This window comes from Diplotaxodon limnothrissa, linkage group LG2, assembly GCF_057381915.1.
Source record: "Diplotaxodon limnothrissa isolate DT_005_m linkage group LG2, D_limnothrissa_male_GT1.1, whole genome shotgun sequence".
NCBI lineage: Eukaryota > Metazoa > Chordata > Actinopteri > Cichliformes > Cichlidae > Diplotaxodon > Diplotaxodon limnothrissa.
The window spans coordinates 24,105,130-24,123,539 of record NC_140597.1 but is presented as its reverse complement, the minus strand read 5'-3'; the positions used below and the strand labels follow the sequence as shown (position 1 = coordinate 24,123,539).

Sequence of the window (18,410 nt, the reverse complement as noted above, 5' to 3'; positions counted from 1 at the left end):
GCGGTCCCCACGGACCGATTTATGTCTGACAATATTTTCACGGACCGGCTTTAAGGTGTTGTGGATAAATACAACAAAATAAAACCAGTAACGGTACAAAAACAGAAAATTTATTCATAGCACACAGGAAAAGATCCAGGGAAACCGAGTTAACGATAAAAAAATAACGATAAAAACTGATAAAAACCCTGAAAACCATAAATTTCACACCCGAGCCTCAACTCTCGCAGCCCAGTACCAAACAACTCCCTGGGATTGGGGACCGCTGGTCTAGACCACAATACTTAATTTTGCTCTATAAGGGCCTAATATCTCTTACGAGAACATTACACTGCCACTGGTCTATCGAAATTTAAAACGAATGTTCTCATATGTGGATATCAGACCCTTATAGAGAAAAATCAGGTAAAAAGATAATTCTTTGATTTTACATTCATCAGCTCAAGTAGCAAAGCGAAGTTAAAAATGCATGCCATGAAAGAGTTCAGGTCTTAGGAGGTTAAGGTAACAAACTGTATCAAATGATGCACTGAAGTCTCCCAGGACAAGCACAAAGATGAGCCCATGGTCAGAGGCCATGAGAAGGTCATTAGTAACGTTCACTACTGCTGTTTCTGTGCTCTGAATCCGGACTGAAATTTCCTCAAGTAGATAAGTCCTTTGCAAAGTTAGATTAGTTAGTTGTTTCACAGCTACTCTTTGAAGAAGTTTTCAATAAGAGAAAGGTTGGAAAAGCTCAATGATTAGATGAGACATTAGATAAGGCTTGGCACGTGGTGCCTAGGGACAGCATGTTGCTGCTCTGGATGAAGTAGTTATTGGAGAGAGTTTGCAGAGGCTGATGGGAAGGCAACTGTCTAGATAAACATCAGTAAACAATAAGGTAGCTATAATTAATGAGGTACTTGTCTGAAGGTCGTAAATATTTTTTCCTCGAATGCTTACAATGTTGTTATTATGAAAAACAAAACAAAACATAAAGTTTGATGGAATTCTTGGGTAAAAGAGCTCCAAGGCGAATAGGTTTACTGCAGAAAAGGAACCTCGTGTTGTTCCTCTTTCTTTTATCAGTGAGAAACAGTAAGAAGTCTGCGATTTGTGAAGGTGTTTTTTCATACAGCAACAAATTATTTATCCAGGCTGATTGAGAATTATAGCAGCAAGGCAAACTTGTCTAATTTGTCCCTTTCTTTTCGAGAGAAGCCACGCTGTCCAGTATTGCATGAAGTGAGGCATGCGTCGCTCCTAACAGGAGCAATAATGCAATATTGCTCCTAACAGGAGCAATAATGCAATATTTGCCAAAAATGCCACAAACTTTGCATATTGGATTGCTTCATGTATTTGTTGCTGTGCTTATCGCTCATAACAGGTGCAAATTTATTCTGTCTCTAAGCTGGTAAACACTTGTCTGCTGGCTGGACTGAGAACAGCCGTTTTTACTTTTAGTCTGGTGCATTTTGCATGCAGTGTTTACACAGTGAATAAATCAGACGAGTATGTTTGTATCAGACTAGACATGACAGTTCGTTTGTGAGTTCTCATACGCATGACTTTGCCAAAACTAACAAAATTATGTTTATTAGTTTCGATGCTTATATGAAAAGAGAACGGATTTATGGTAGTGGCAAGAGGTGGAGGGATGAGATTCTAAACTAGCCTGTTATAAAGAAAGTAATGTTTCAGAAAATAATGAAACAATAACAAGGAACAAAAAGGAACGAATACTTGCAAGTAATATTACAGTGGCTCTAACATGATTTATCCAGGAAAACATTGGGTGTTAAGATTTAAACACAAGATATAAAATATTTTTTCCCATCACTTCCTCTGTCAGCTTCATTGTCCAGGATGCAAAACATATTCAGTTCAATTCAATTTTATTTATTACAGCGCCAAATCACAACAACAGTCGCCTCAAGGCGCTTTATATTTTAAGGCAGACCCTACAATAATACATTCAGAGAAAAAAACCAACAATCATATGACCCCCTATGAGCAAGCACTTTGGCGACAGTGGGAAGGAAAAACTCCCTTTTAACAGGAAGAAACCTCCGGCAGAACCTGGCTCAGGGAGGGGCGGGGCCATCTGCTGTGACCGGTTGGGGTGAGAGAAGAAGGACAGGATAAAGACATGCTGTGGAAGAGAGAGAGAGATTAACAAGTGTGATTCAATGCAGAGAGGTCTATTAACACATGTTGAGTGAGAAAGGTGACTGAAAAGGAAATACTCAATGCATCATGGGCATCCCCCAGCAGTCTACACCTATAGCAGCATAACTAAGGGAGGATTCAGGGTCACCTAAACAAATATAGAAAACATTTTACAATACATGCTGAGGCTAAGCATGGAAAATGATTGTCATTGTGACATATCAGCATGTCATCACACTGCCAGCTCATGAACCGTCTATCTATCATCAGCAAGGAATCCGATCTTTAAGTGATGACATATGAACCCTGCTTCGGGGTCAAAACTACTCTGCGTTTATTAAGGCTGTTGTGTGTTTAACATGTTTTAATGCTTTTTATCTTGTTCTATTTAATCTGAACAAGCCTCTAAAAAAGTCAGTGATCACTGTCGGCCTCGCTCAATTTTATTACCACTGTTTATTTTAAAGCTTCGTTTTTAAAACCTTATTGTTACTCCCCTCGAGTCGTAATAAAGCTCAACTTGTTCTTTGCGTTTTAACTGACATTTATTTCGGACAGGAGGATTCTTCGACATGCTTTAACATGTAATGATGTCCAACCACAGCCGATACAATGCCGTCAGAACTAAAAAGAAATACAAACTTAAATGAATATTCTTAATAAAGCCCTTAAGCATTCTATATAACAAAACATTCCAACAAAACAATCAATAAAATACACATTACACCTCACACTGCGGTAATTGCACTCAAATATCACGCAACACTAGCGTATTTACATACAACGATAATAAACAAAAGAAAACATTTACCTCATTGGCCTCACTCAAAGGGAATAAAACTTTAATCCTTATGTCGTGGGGAGGTCCAAAAAAGGCACTCTTTTATTTATCTTACTGTAGACGTGCAAACCTTGTGGCTCATCTCTCAATTAGCTTGCTGAGTGTGACAGCCAAAAAAATACCCTCTTAGCAATAACAGACGGAACTATAGAAACGGTTCCTATCTAATTGCACAATTAGCACAAATAACACATTTAAACATATAAATCTAAAGAACAAAACATGAATTACTATTTATTTATTTATTTATTATTTCTTAATATTTCAACTACTAATTGTTTCAGTCTTACATATCTAATAAAATGAACTTAAATGCGAGAGTTGCCTATGACGGCAGCTCACTTATGATGTAACTACAGCCCAGCTCACGCAGCATTAATGACTAACCTCGTATTGTGGATGGATTATCTCAGTTATTCTCCTGACTGAAGTTTGGTCTGTTTACAGCATCCTGCCATGCGACTGTATTTGTCCCTAACCATCGGGAACCCTCACATTAACTTTTATTGAGTGGAAAAAGTTAGCGTTCCTCCTCCAGCTTCACTGTGTTTATGTTATGCTAACTTAGCTGTGTATCTAGCAATCATGTAGCACATCATTATATACCAGCTAGCCCAACTTGAGTAACCCTACAAACGTCACTGCTGTTTAGTTTTCTGTCTTCATTTATGTTGGAAGTGATAGCAGAGCTGCACGTCTTAATTTGTCTCAGAAATCTCTCAGTCAGAATATGCTATATTATATTTAGATGGAAACTAGCGAGCTAACTTCCTGCTAACTTCTAACTCTGTTAAATTTAATAAATTCTGTTTTCATGGATGCCTGGATGTTAAACTTAATTGTTACACCTGGTAGAGCAGCAACGCTGATCATTTTATTAAAAATGACAGACTTTAGATAGTTTTCAACTCTCAGTAATGCCGCAGTGATCGTTTGACTTTGGGACCTGTTTGCGCCCAGACAAAGCTAATGACTTCAGACAAAATAGGTTATAAACAGTTCACCAAATGAATGCCCTCTGTTCCACATCAAAACCGTTATATATAATCTCAAATGAATAAGGATCCTTCATCTGTCAGTCTGTCTATTTTTGAGAAATGTTCTTCTAATGCACCTCTAGTTGGTGACTCTTTGGCCCAAGCTGGAAATGGTTAGGATAACCAGTGTGTGTGGGGTGGTGGTGGTATTGGGGGTGCCCACGTACACTGAGCCACATTTCTTTCTTGTAATTTCTTTAAGCAGCCTCCAGGAATAGTTCACTCTTAAAAAAAAGTTTTCAAACAGCTATTTGAAAGGGTCTAAAATGCTCTTCAGACTGGGTCTTGCTACAAAAAATGTTTCCAGTTAATTTAACTGTCTCTGTTTTCCTGTGACAAATGACATCAGTCACTCACATATGCTGTATGATGAGTGGCTGTTGAGAAAGTCTGAAACCCACAGTCTGCATGTTCTGCACAGTCACATTTTGAGCAATCGCACACACACGTCCTTCTAGCTGTCTTCATTTCAAAATGAACTTTACAGTGGCCCTGAGAGGCCAAACGGACTGCAACTTCAGAAAACACTTGCAAAAAAAAAAAATGCTGCAAAAAGAAAAATGCTGCAAAAAGAAAAACACTTGCAAAAAGAAAAACGCTGCAAAAAGAAAAACGCCTGCAAAAAGAAAAACGCCTGCAAAAAGAAAAACACCTGCAAAAAGAAAAATGCTGCAAAAAGAAAAACGCCTGCAAAAAGAAAAACGCAGCAAAAAAAAAAAATGCTGCAAAAAGAAAAACACCTGCAAAAAGAAAAACGCTGCAAAAAGAAAAATGCCTGCAAAAAGAAAAACACCTGCAAAAAGAAAAACGCAGCAAAAAGAAAAATGCTGCAAAAAGACATCCAGGCATCCATGAAAACGGAATTTAAATTCAAATTCAAATTCAAATTTTATTTGTCACGTACACAGTCATACACAGTACGATATGTAGTGAAATGCTTGGACAACTGCTCGTGACCTAAAGAAAACAAAAAAGGAAAAGGCTATGAATAAGATAGGAAATAAATATGAAAAATTAAAAAGGGTAAATTTAACTAGGAAGGAATAAAATATAAATTAAGGTTAAAAATGAAATAACTGTACAACACAAATTAGAATGAAGGGTAAATTTAACTGGGAAAGAATAAGATAAAATATATAAATTAAAGTTGAAAATAAAATAACTGTACAACAAAATACACAATATAGAACTATATAAGAATGTATGAAGAAATCTAAATATAAATAAATATATACACAATAACAGCAGCTGTACAAGTATTAACCGGAAATGAAGAATATAGTGACCAGTGTTGTGCAAAACCAAAGTCCAGAAAGTCCAGTGTGTGTGTAAGAACTGTATGTGTGGGTCAGTACTGTGTGGTGGTGTGATTGAGAGACCGTATCGCCTGTGGGAAGAAGCTCCTCCTCAGTCTCTCTGTGTTGGTCTTCAGGGAGCGGAATCGCTTTATGACATTTATGACATTTAACGGAGTTAGAAGTTAGCAGGGAGTTAGCTCGGTAGCTTCTATCTAAATACAATATAGCATGTCCTGACTGCGGGGTTTTGGAAACAAATTAAAACGTACAGCTTTCTTATCACTTCCAGCATAAATGAAGACAGAAAACTAAACAGCAGTGACGTTTGTAGGGTTACTGAAGTTGGGCTAGCTGGTATATAATGATGTGCTACGTGACCACTAGCGACACAGCTATGTTAGCATAATATAAACAAGCTAACTTTTTTTCCACTCGATAAAAGTTAACGTGAGTTTTCTCGGTGGTCAGAAACAAATGTAATCGCATGGCAGGATGCTGTAAAAGGACCAAACTTCAGCCAGGAGAACAACTGAGATAATCCATCCACAATACGAAGTTAGTCATTCATATACTGCTGCATGGGCTGGGCTGTAGTTACATCCTAAGGTTTTAAAAACTGAGCTTAAATAAATGATTAGCGGTAATAAAAGCCGAGGGAGGTCAACAGGGATCACTGACTGTTTTAGGAGCTTTTTGAGATCAAATAGAAGAAAATACATAACATTAAACATGTTAACAACACAAAAGCCATATTAAACACAGACTACTTTAGACCCGGAAGTAGGATTCGTCGCGTCATCACTGAACAACCGGATTCAGGGTCTGCAGCCTTAAAGTACGCAGCCTTAACGGTCCTCAAGGGCCGCGTACTCAAAGACAGCTGAGGCCGGAAGTGCGAGGCTTGTAGGCTTGTGAAATGGGACGGTCTAGCCTCCGTCACGCTGCCCAGGTTGCCTAGCAACCATGATACTAACAGCTGGAAACGTTTCACACAGCTTTGTTTGACAGAAATGAAGGAGAACATATTTTGTACATTTGTTTCTATATGAGCTTTGTGTGATTTGATAAGTATCTGAGGCTGAGACCACAGGGCTGTAAAACATGATTGTTGGGCTTCATTTCTGTATTGAACAGTCATTTAAGATTAACTAGTAAATAACAATTAGCTAATGTTGTTCATGAGACTAAAGTCATCTCACTTTGGTAATGTAAATATAATATGGCCAATATTATAGTTATTATATTAATCATTATTAGTTATTACAGCAGTGAGTTTGAACTCCGTGTCAAATACTGAGCTTCAGTAAAGATTCAAGTTGCATTTATTTATATTTCCTATCACCTTAAATCTTTACTCAAAGACAAGTATCTTTGACAGTATATATATAGATGTATTATATATGAGACAAATATTGTTCTTTTAATATGTTGGCATTACTAAATTTGGCTCATATGTGTAAAAAGAAAATGTACGAGCTGTGATAACTGTTTCTGATAGAATGAAGAGTAGACTGATATATTAAATATTCCTTTATTGGGTGAGAAAATCAGACCATGTCATAACTGCTTTAAGTCACACAGAATAGATATCAGAGCCTCAAACAGGCTGACTTCTGCTAAATGGGTCAAACTGGGCAGAAAGTATACAAACACATAACATCCTTATAGAATATGATGTAACACTATAGATCAACTTACCTCAGAATATATAAAGCATATAAACAATTACAGCAATATGATGCAACAAACACAGCAGCACTACTAATCCTCATACTCAATACTCAAAGCTTCATAGAACTGAAACAAACATTTCTTTTTAGCTCCATTCTGCTGCTGATACATACTTTAGGTTTCTGAATATTACACTTGTTGCTGCCTTTCATAGTGTGTAACTTGAAGGCCCTGAGTACTTTCTCCCACACTGAAAACACTGGAATGATAAAATTATTTGAACATTACCTAATAAGACTAATTCAGGACAGACAATTAGTTATTCTAAACTTTTCTAGCAGTCCTTCACAAACAGGGAACAGTCTGTCTATTCTCTCCATCTGTCAGCTGCTGCTGGCTCTTCCTCCTCCTCTTCCTCACACACTGCTGAGTAGGGATGGGTATCGTTTAGGTTTTATCTGATACCGGTGCCAAATCGGTACTTTTGAAACGGTGCCGGTGCTCAAGCGGTGCTCAAACCGGTGCTTAAAGAATGGAGAACACAAAATTGGTCCAAAAACCTCTCATATTCAGCTGGTTTTTTGTAAAAAGATAACAATGTGTGCCTTTTCTGCAGCTATGGGGCATATATGGTATCACTCTTAGCCGGAAGCAGTGCTTAAACAATGGAAAAAATACAAACTTTGTCCAAAAACCTCTCATGTTTAGCTGTTTCCCTCTTTTTCTTTGGTCATTTTAGCCTTTTTGGCCAGGGTGAAGGGAGTATCTGCCATCAAACAAGAAGACAGCCGCATGTAGCTATGATGATGTTTGCTAGTTCACCTTACATGCATTAATGTAACAACGTGGTTAGCCTACTCAACGTAAATTACACACGAACAACATTAAGCTACTCACGCAGAGAAGAACGGCTGCTGCTGCCATCAAATACGGCACATTTCTCAGCTTTTAAAAAATAAAAGCTATGCGTCGCCAGGTGTTTCATCGGATTCGAGGTGTTACCTCCTTTGACAGTATCACAGTATCAGCTTAAAGCACTTGTTGCAGGCTGCTGAGTTTGCATATTTTGCTGTGAAGTACAGCCAGACTTTTGACCGCTTCGCCTTGGGCATTTTTAATCTGTAGCTCTGCATAAAAGAACGTACGTACCTGGCCCTGCCTACTATCCTCGGAAACGTAAAATGATTGGCTAGAAGTTTATCACAGCTCAGGAAAAAAAAGCACCAAAATAAAGCACCGAAATGTGCGCTGCTTTTCGGTCTGGTTACTACCGTTTATGTCAGAACCAGTGCCATCATGGCACCGGACACCGGTACCCATCCCTACTGCTGAGTTTGTCCTGGTGAATCATCAGGGGTGCAAAGCCTCACAGATGATGTGCAGCAGTGGGTCCCTCAGTCTGTCCTCATTCTGGACACTTGCAGTTGTCACACATGGAACTCAAATGTGTGATAAGCTGCAGGATTCAAACACAAGTGTAACTTGTAAGAAACAGAGAGAGAGTGCAGGACAGACAGGTGACAGTCTCAGGTGTATACACTGCTACAAAACAGCACCAGAGAAGGAGGATTTAGTGTTTGTGTTATTACGAGTGCTAAACAAGAAGGGTTCCCAGATGGTACAGTGGACACATGTGTGATTCCTGTGATTAAGGCATCTTTCTTTCAGCTTAACGAGTGAACCGTCAGCTCGTTCAAACACACGTTAAAGTCCGTTTGGCTCGACACCACCGAACAGAGGCAGCAATATAGCATGGCTAACATTAACAGTGCAGTGAATCCTGCTTGTGCCGTGATATTCAGGACTGCAAACCGAGCAGCATCACTGACTTTCAGCTTGTTGTGTTTGTGGATATATGACTGACTTTAATTATCCATAAAATCATCAGATTCTCTGTAAGATTAAGGTCGACTATCGAACGGCATATAAAGTAAAGGCTTTAAAACCAAGTAAACGCTGAAAAAACAAACATCGCTAATGTCACATAACTTTGCCGGCATGTGGCCAACAGTAATGTTTTAATGTTCTTCATTATTAAACATTTGCACATAAATAAGTGACATCATATTCAGTACTTACTTTTGAAAGTTTACTCTTTGGCCGCCCCGCTTCCACTTCTTTGAAGTGTCTCCCAGTCCCAGTGCACTTGTTGGCATGTTTTGGTTCGTGCAACTGGTCCGTTGGGTTATTTTCTCCCCAGAAACATTTCCGTTGTGTCTTGTGTGCTTTTGCAGCGGTTTTCTTTTTGCAGCGTTTTTCTTTTTGCAGCTGTTTTTCTTTTTGAAGTGTTTTTCTTTTTGCAGCGTTTTTCTTTTTGCAAGTGTTTTCTGAAGTTGCAGTCCGTTTGGCCTCTCAGGGCCACCGTACAATTTATAATTTACGATAATCTGTTAGTAGAAGATGCAAAACACTAGACTGAAAGAACACTTGGCTAGTCTACACAATGAGCAGATTTACTAGTAAAACTCTTGAAAATGTGCCTCTTGGTTGGCTGATTTATTTGAATAAATGAAATGTTAGTGAAGATGAAGAAACCCAGGATATATGAGCCGTCTACAGTGTAACAGTAGTTACATCTGACTGATAAATATCTGATAAATAATATCAGTGATGATCTAATCAATGATTTGATTGGAATCTGCATGACCATTTAGGTTAACATGCTCACGATGAGACTCACATACTTAAAGGACACTTGACTTAATACAATTCTAAAAACATCAGGATGTTAGAACAAAGGACTCTCACGAGTCACGACTGATGAGCATCTGGAATCCTCTTGAGCAGCTGGTGTCCTCAGTTTCTAGATGTTTACTGACCGCTGTCAAAGAAGGGGAATGCTACACATAGGTAAACATGACTGAGCTGTGTTTTTTTCCTAAAACAGTTCATTGTCTCAGTTGAAACACTTGATATGTGCTCTCTTGTGAATAAAATATAAGGTTATTACATTTGGAAATCTGTGCATTCTGATGTATTTTGATTTTAAACAACATTTTAACTTTGTTTTTTACAATCGTGGTTGTAAAAATGTTGACACAGATGTAGACTAGATACACTTTCACACAAAGTGTGTCCTCATATCTTTACGTCCACTGAAAGTGGCCTGTAAGTTGTTCTGCTTTTGCAGGATGCTACAAACAGCGCTTACACAATGTTAACAGCTCAGATAAACAACAGTTTCCCCATGAATATTTCTTTTGTATGATTTTGGTTTTATTGCTTTTTATACACTATTAGATTTATCTGTTTGTTTGTTTTTTCATTTGTTTGTATTCACTAAACTAGTCTGGTTTCGTCTTTGTTTGAGAGGTGTTATGTGGTAAATGTGGTAAAAATATGAAACAACAATGCTGAGTGTCATATAACCCTACATACTCTGCATGAGGACTATAACGACTAGCAGGGGGTCATCTGAACGGACCGTATTCTTACATATGTGCAGCATACACTCTGGCTTAAATTCTTTATCATGATGTGTAAAATGAAGCTGTACCATTCAAAGATGTGTCACTATTTCCACTGACCCAAAGCATCCCGGATGTTTGAAATAATATCTCTAGATCAGCTAACAAGAACTCTGTATACATGCACAATGTCAGCGACTAGAAAACCACAAAGCTTGTTGTTTGTTTCCTATGAGTGTTCTGGCAGGGTTCTGTCTCAGAGGTAATTGCTGAGGTAAGTGGTAATTTCAGAGATAAAGTGACCTACATAAACATCTGCAGGATAGCACCGGCTCTGCAAAAACCCACAGAATGGACCATTTTTAAAGTCAGATATCACATCAATCATATGAAGATGTTCTTTCTCATATGATTTGAAACAGATTTGAGTTTCAGGGGATCACACATATATTTAACAGTGATTTGAACCTCAACAAATCTCTCTTTAATCTATAACAGCTATATTTTGCAAATTATGGAGGTGAATAATGACAGACTCAACAGTGTAACACTGGTTTAAAATGATTTAATTAAATGGCGGCTGCTCTCATTTCCATGAAAGGATTGGAGCTGTTGTGAAGTCAGAAGTGTTGTTGGGCCCATTTCAAGTATGTAGGGTGGCTACATCCAATAAACAGAAGTTGACAGGAGTAATACCTAAATCTGTGACTACTTCCAAAAGAAGTCATGGATTCCTCTAGCATTAATGGTTATCACAAAAGAGGTCTGTGTTCCAGTTTACAATGCAGCGACTGCTTTAAACACGCTTTTATGTTTGGTGTTTTTTTTTTTAAATGTGAGCATTAACCCACAGATAAGTCAGCTCTGTCAGCGCTTTCTCTTTTTTAGTGGGTTATTTTTTTCCCCAATCATTGCTAACCCAGTGTAAGCCACATACCAAGCATCAAACCTAGCAACTAGCTAGTGAATGTCCATCTGTTCATGTCCATCCATCTATTTTCTTCCACTTATCCAATTCAGGGTCATAGGTGGGTGGCTAATGGAGACGGATTTGTCGCAAAGCCCTGCCACGCGGGACAAACGCTAGGAAGAAGAAGAGGTGGGTGGCTAACACAGAGAGGCAGACAACTGCTCATACTAAAAGTAAGTGTTGGGGAGTAACGGAATACATGTACCGGCACTACGTGTTTAAAGTTGATTTATTCTGTTACAGTTACCATTTAAAAGGGTAGTATCCAGAATGCAGTTACTTTGTTGAAACAAAGGGATTACATGGTGGTCTTTTCCTGTTTCACATGTTGGGCCATGCTCCCTCAATTTTTGGTAATTCCACGCCGCTGGAAACCCAAACAAAACACGCATTAAGACGCTCTAATGCCTGTGTCTCAATCTCGCGGCCCATGTCACCCCTACTTGCGGCCTGCATATTGACGTAATGAAATATTTTTTTGAATTATTGTTCAAAAAATTATTTAATATGAAGGCAATAGGCAGAGTGTTACAGGCATAGAGAATGTAGCCTCATGGGCAGTGTAGCCCAGTTGTAAGTAAGCTATTAAGACTTGACTGTACACTGTGTTCGTGTAAAAAGTAAAGCCCGACACGGAACCCGACGTATTAGCGATGTATTAGCCAGACGTCCCTTTACTACGGTTCAGAGCCGCGGATCTGTTTTATATACACGCGGAATAGTTTTCTATATGACATCGCTGCAAAAAGTGCAGCCTTACCTAATGTCCACCCTACTGTTACTCATCTATATTAAGATTTAAAAATCTAGTTGGTATTGGTATGGCAAGTAACCCTCAGTGATAGTAATAAATCACACAGCAATAGGACATTCATGTGGTTGTAAAAAGCATGATAATATATTAAGTAATCCAGAGTATTCAGAATACGTTACTCTGAGTAACGTAATGGAATACGTTACAAAATACATTTTGGGGCATGTATTCTGTAATCTGTAGTGGAATACATTTCAAAAGTAACCTTCCCAACACTGCTAATATTCACACTGAAAGCCAATTTAGAATCATCAGCTAGCCTAGCATGCCTATAGATGTGCATATAGCATGCATAGCCTTGCAAGCACATTGACGTTCTTGTGCTGAGGCAGCAGAGCTAACCACTGTGTTGCCCTATGACCGTCGCAGAGAATTTAGCAAGGAAGATAAACTAAAACTAATATGCTGTTAGCGCTCAAACACAGGCTAAAAAGTCGGATCTATCTAACTTGTGTAGCTAATAAAGCTTAATTTAATCCATCTATCTGTAGCTATTCATATATTTAACTGTGGATTTAGCATGGAGGGCTTGATCTTATCCCAGCTGAAAATGGGTAATAAACAGAATACCTGCCGCTCAGGTCATGGTCACACCCACAGCCAATTTAGAAATACCAAGTAAACTGTTACACATGTCTTTGGGTCACTGTAGCAAGCCAGAACACCTGGAGAGAACTCACACAGGCGCAGGAAGAACATAGCAATTAGCAGTTACACAGCTGTGGCAGCCGTGGTATTGGGGGAAACAAGGCTCGTCTTTTTTGGCTTTTCCAAAGAGCTACAAGTTAGCTGGAAATGCTGAGGCGAGACAGCAAAAGAGCTCTGTGTAAATGAGCAGTCAGTAAAATTCTGAGTAAATGAGGTAAATCTGGGATGATGCACTCAACATGTTAAGCGTCTCCACTTCCCGCTCACATTGGACTGTTTTATTGCATTTTGTAGATCAATACAATTATGATCCACAAAGAAACCACAGTTCAGAATCCACAAAGTGCACTCGAGTTCATCACCAGTTAACAGTTTTCAAGTGCACGCTCACAGATGCAAACAGATAACGCTAATCTGTCGAGCAAGTGTTTTTAAGTCTGCCAATGCGCCATTAAGTTTTGCGATGGCGGAGGAAAGCATTTGTTGCCAACATTAAGACTCAAATCTCATTGAGGTCACACAAAGAACGGCTACATGTGGTAAACGCTAAACACTTTGTACGTTTTTCAGTTTCTGGCGCTTGTATTTCGTGGAATGTAATGACTCAGAAAAACAAACAAACACACAAATATCCTCTCAACATCTTTCAACGTCTCAAAAGACCTGCCCCCACCTACCCGTCATTACTCCCTGCGTTTGGCGCTAATGCATTTTCAAGCTAATACATAATGTAACAGACGCCTTTGTTTTTTTATGCTTGTGCTGAACCACTAAATAGATTATAGATGAATTATCTTGCCCTTCCATCCCAAAGGCCGTTCAACTGTGAGAATGAGTTTGCCCATTTCCACTGCAGCATCCGCACTCCATTAACTTAGTGTAAACCACGCTCATTGGCAATATACAAAGGAAATGCAGCACAACAGCTGTTGATGATGTTGTTGTGTTTTCCTTCTTTGGGTTAACTAACTATCTCTGCATCTCCTTTCTTTATAGCTAATCGTCATCATCACCCGTGTCAACCCGAGTTCCAACTTGTTGTCAACATGTTCAGACAAAACAGCTGCGCTAAACTCTCCAGTTTACTCGACAGCTGCATAGTAAACGACGTGTTCATTACAAAGCGACTAGACATAAGCTGTCACCTAAAGCAAAGACTTTAAATGTTCCTATTTCCCAACACTTTTCATGCAGTGCCCAGTGACATTAGACACTATGTACACAATATGTTGTTAGAAATTGCTGTGTCAACAAGGTGTCAGACTCGAACAGGTCAGGCAGGCTGATACAGTCATCTGAGGGGGAAATATGAGAAAATAAATAAAGAACAGATGGTGTTTGCATTGCACCAGGAAAGTGTGAAGTGAGTGGAAAAGATGGTTTAGGGTGTGTGTTCAGCAGAAGCAGATACTGGCCTATCAGGATAAATCAGTAAGTGGCAGTAAAAAAAATATTAGTAACAAATTTTGGCAAATGAAAGCACAATATTGCCTACAGCGAAGAAGTAAAAAAAGATCACCTTTACAGTTGTTTCCCCCCATGAGCTAAAGTGTTTGTGATGTCACTGAGTTTGATGTGACTGTGCTGCGTAGTTAAAGGGAAAGACCAGCCCCACTTCAACTTGCTTTCAAAGTGAGCCTCTGAAGACGCAGCATCATTCCATTACTGTGGCAACATCTGGTAGATGAAGCAGGCAGTCGGTCTGAGGCAGCATTGTGATTGCGGACGTCAGGCGGGAGTGAAGATTGACATACCATTTTTGAAAACAAGAATTCACCGGTAAGGAGAACATGCCTTAGCTGGAGTTGAATTTGCTGGAATGTGGGTTTTATTTTTGTGATGTTTATACTTTTGCTAACAGCTGTGGGTGACAGAGAAAGCGCTCAGCAGCGTGTAGGCTTATTGTTAGAAGTTACCACTCATTGTCTGAGCGGTGCAAATAATCTATTTGTTAATTTAAAGAGTGCTTTGAGAATGTCTTTCAATCAAAAGTGAAAGAGCAACAGAAAGTCTGTTAACTGAAACTGAATCAACGAGTTTTTAGCTTCACAGTAGTGAATGTGCATTACAGTTACGCTCAGGTGCATGGTGAGTTATGTAACACATATGCACGCTCCTTAATAATTTATCGCCTGCACAATGCTAAATGAAACGATTTGCCCCGTAGTGAAGTGGAGTCTGACAGAATGTGATCCATCTGTTAATAATGAGTCTGTGACAAGTGCTCACAATGAACAGTGTCTCAACATTTCACAAGAACTGCATCTAAAAGAGACATTAGCTTATGAAACCAAAAACAGAAGCTTTACCATGTGACAGGATGGAGGTTGAAAGTGCTTATCTGTTTTCGGTGTTTCTTCCAGAATTGCACGACAGGCTCACAGACTATCTGAGAAATAATCTACCACATTGGGGTTACAGCACTTTACACAGCTCTGCGTTTTTGCTTTCTCATATGCATATTTTTTGGGGGCCTGAACCACTTTCATTTACACATTTTTATGCACGCTCATAATGCGCTTTCCCTCTGTCTCAGCAGCTACACAAATGGAGAATGTGACAGGTGGTTTGCAGGACAACTCCAGTCAGTGCGAGTCCATCGATGACTTCCGTAACCAGGTCTACTCAACAGCATACTCCCTCATCACAGTTCTAGGCCTGGTTGGGAATGGCTTTGCCCTGGTGGTGCTTATCAGAACGTATCGCCAGAGCTCACCCTTTCACGTCTACATGCTGAACCTGGCTGTGTCTGATCTGCTGTGCGTTATGACGCTGCCGCTGCGAGTTCTCTACTATGTCAGAAAGGGAGACTGGCACGAGGGGGACTTTCTCTGTCGTATCAGCTCTTACGCCCTCTATGTAAACCTCTACTGTAGTATTTACTTCATGGCAGCTATGTCTTTCACGCGTTTCTTGGCTATTGTTTTCCCTGTGCAGAACCTGCGGCTGGTGACAGAGAACCGTGCACGCCTTGTTTGTGGTGCTATCTGGGTAGTGATCTGTCTTTTATCTTCACCCTTCCTGATATCTGGCCAGAAGTTTGATCCGATAACGAATAAAACCAAATGCTTCGAGCCACCTCCACCCGGGAAAAGCTTGAAAAAACTAATTGCGCTGAACTATGTGTCGCTGATGGTGGGCTTTGTCCTGCCCTTTCTGGTCATCATACTTTGCTACGCTGGCATAGTCCGAACCCTGCTTTCCCGCACCCATGCTGCCCGCCGTCAGCGGGGCACAGGCACCAGAGCCATCCGGATGATTGTCATTGTCCTGCTGACCTTTCTGGTCAGCTTCATGCCTTACCACGTGCAGCGCACCGTGCACCTGAACTTTCTGTCTCGGGGAGACACTACCCACTGCGAGAATGTTTCCATGCAGAAGTTGGTGGTGGTGACGCTGTGCCTGGCTGCTGCCAACTCCTGTTTTGATCCGCTGCTTTACTTCTTCTCTGGGGAGGGTTTCCGCAGCCGGCTGTCCTCGCTGCGCCAATCCATGAAGGCAAGCACCATGCAACGCACAGACAGGCGAAAGCCCATCACAGCTTCAGAGTCAGGGGAAAACCAACAGCTGAAGACCGGTTAAATGGCATCATGAAGACAAGTTGTCAACAAGAACATTTTATCAGGCTTAGAGTGAGTAGCGCTCTCACGCCAACAAAAGACAGAAGTTTAAAAATGTTGACAGTTTTAAGTATTTAAACAGACTGTCTCCAGAGGATCATCCTCACGTAAGTTGATATTTATCATCTCAAAGTATTTGTTAAATATTTAAGTGATGTTATGTATTTTCAGTATAATGTAGCCTGTCGTGATCTAAAGGTTGTGGTGTAAATGCAAATATATATGTTATGTCACTGCATGAATGTATTTATATGATGGTGTAGTAGGCTATGACTTTTTATTGAAGGTTCAAGAAGGTCAAGGTTCGAACTTTGTAACTTGCATATGAAGGGTTAATCTCTGCCTCATGGTGAATACTGTAGAAAGAGCAGTGTGGTAAAGACTGTGGGTATTTATTTTCCTTTATAATTATTCTACTCTATGCTGTCGCTTTTATTTTTCACATTTCTTTGTGGAAACATTACTTTGATTTCTGTTTTTTCAGTACGAGTTATCATCATTTCCTGTCTTAGTTTATGTGTTTTGGTTTACTCTGAGATTTCTACACATTTTAGACATTATTTTTCTTTTCTTTTTTTTTAATGTATGAATAGTAATAAATATTTCACATTTTTACAGGAAGGTTTGTGGATTTAGAGGGTACCTCTAAAGCAATAGTTGACATTTTGGGAGATTGGGGAGAACGTACCCATGTGAAACTGAAGCCACATGACTGGAAGAGGGACTAAATAGCTTGCATGTTGCTCTCCACAGGTAACACATCCACCTACAGGTGTCTGTAAGGCTCACTACTCAGTGCACATATTTAATCCCTCGAATGTTTACAGCTTTGGCTTTATGCTGAATTAAACCTCACTTTCACAAAGCAACATGAGAATGGTGCCACTCTTTTTACTACCTGACATTAGCAAAAATAAGCAACATTTATTACCCAAAATGTCGAACTATTCCTTTAAACACATGGAAATATGTTGCTGTATTCAAGCAAATTTTCAAGCCATGTATAATAACTGCATTAATAAAAGATTCTGTCATAAAAGTCTATTAAATTCCCAGAGCCCTTAGGAGCAGCTACACCCTCTGGCCACTGGGGGTCAACACCAGTACAAATATTGTTAGTTCTTGCGTACAGCTCATTGTCTCCCTTGCCATACTATGTTTTTAGAAAAACAATGAGCCACTGTTTTCATGTCTAGAAACTGTGGAGGTCTTTCACAAATTGAATTTGTGAGAAACATATAAGTCATATGATCATATGTATGGTATGTGAGCATACAACCCCAGTTCCCAAAATAGGTGGGACGCTGGATGATCATCTGGTTTGTGTCCTCTTTTATCGACATTTCTGTTTTTTTGTTTTGTTGATTTTTTTGTGGCTTGTTTGTTTGTTTTGCTGTTGTTGGGTTGTTTTTGTGTGGTTTTGTGTGTGTTTTGTTGGGATTTTTTGGTTTTTTGGAGTGATTTTCAGGGTAAGTAAAGGTTAAGAGCATATTTCATCCTTCCATAAACCCACAACAGCCATAAATGAATTATGCTTCGGGGGTAATTTAGAAATACAAAACAGTGAGAGAAGATGAGACTGATGAGGCTGACCCTGCTGATTAGAACATAGAAGGCCACTGTATTACCGCTTCATACACAGATAATATCAAGCACATGATCGGCTCCCCCCGCCATTGGCACAAAAAGCTGTTTGTCTCAGTCTGGAAAACAGGAGCTATCTATCCCATAACAGTATTAGTGTACCTCACAGCAAGGATGCTAGCTATACAGGAAGCAGAGAAAGTCCCTGCTTGATTCTTACTTGCTTCTAAAGAGGGTATAGATAATTGTGCACTATTCATTGCAGGAAGTCACTCACATAGCTTTATTCAATTCATGCTGCAGATTCATTCCTATTTAATTAATTTAGCTTCATTTATGTATCATACTTATTTCTTGCTCTGCATT

At 39.5% G+C, this 18,410-nt stretch overlaps 1 protein-coding gene across 1 annotated transcript; it reads left to right on the top strand.

Moving 5' to 3' along the window:
* Positions 1-15,387: 15,387 nt before the first annotated feature.
* On the top strand, positions 15,388-16,422 carry cysltr1 (cysteinyl leukotriene receptor 1). Its single transcript, XM_085368694.1, has one exon. It carries the CDS (start codon positions 15,388-15,390, stop codon positions 16,420-16,422), a length of 1,035 nt encoding a protein of 344 aa, XP_085224820.1.
* Positions 16,423-18,410: the final 1,988 nt, after the last annotated feature.

Excerpts from the sequence above, each read along its gene's own strand:
- cysltr1 (XM_085368694.1), top strand. The coding sequence starts at position 15,388 with ATGGAGAATGTGACAGGTGGTTTGCAGGACAACTCCAGTCAGTGCGAG.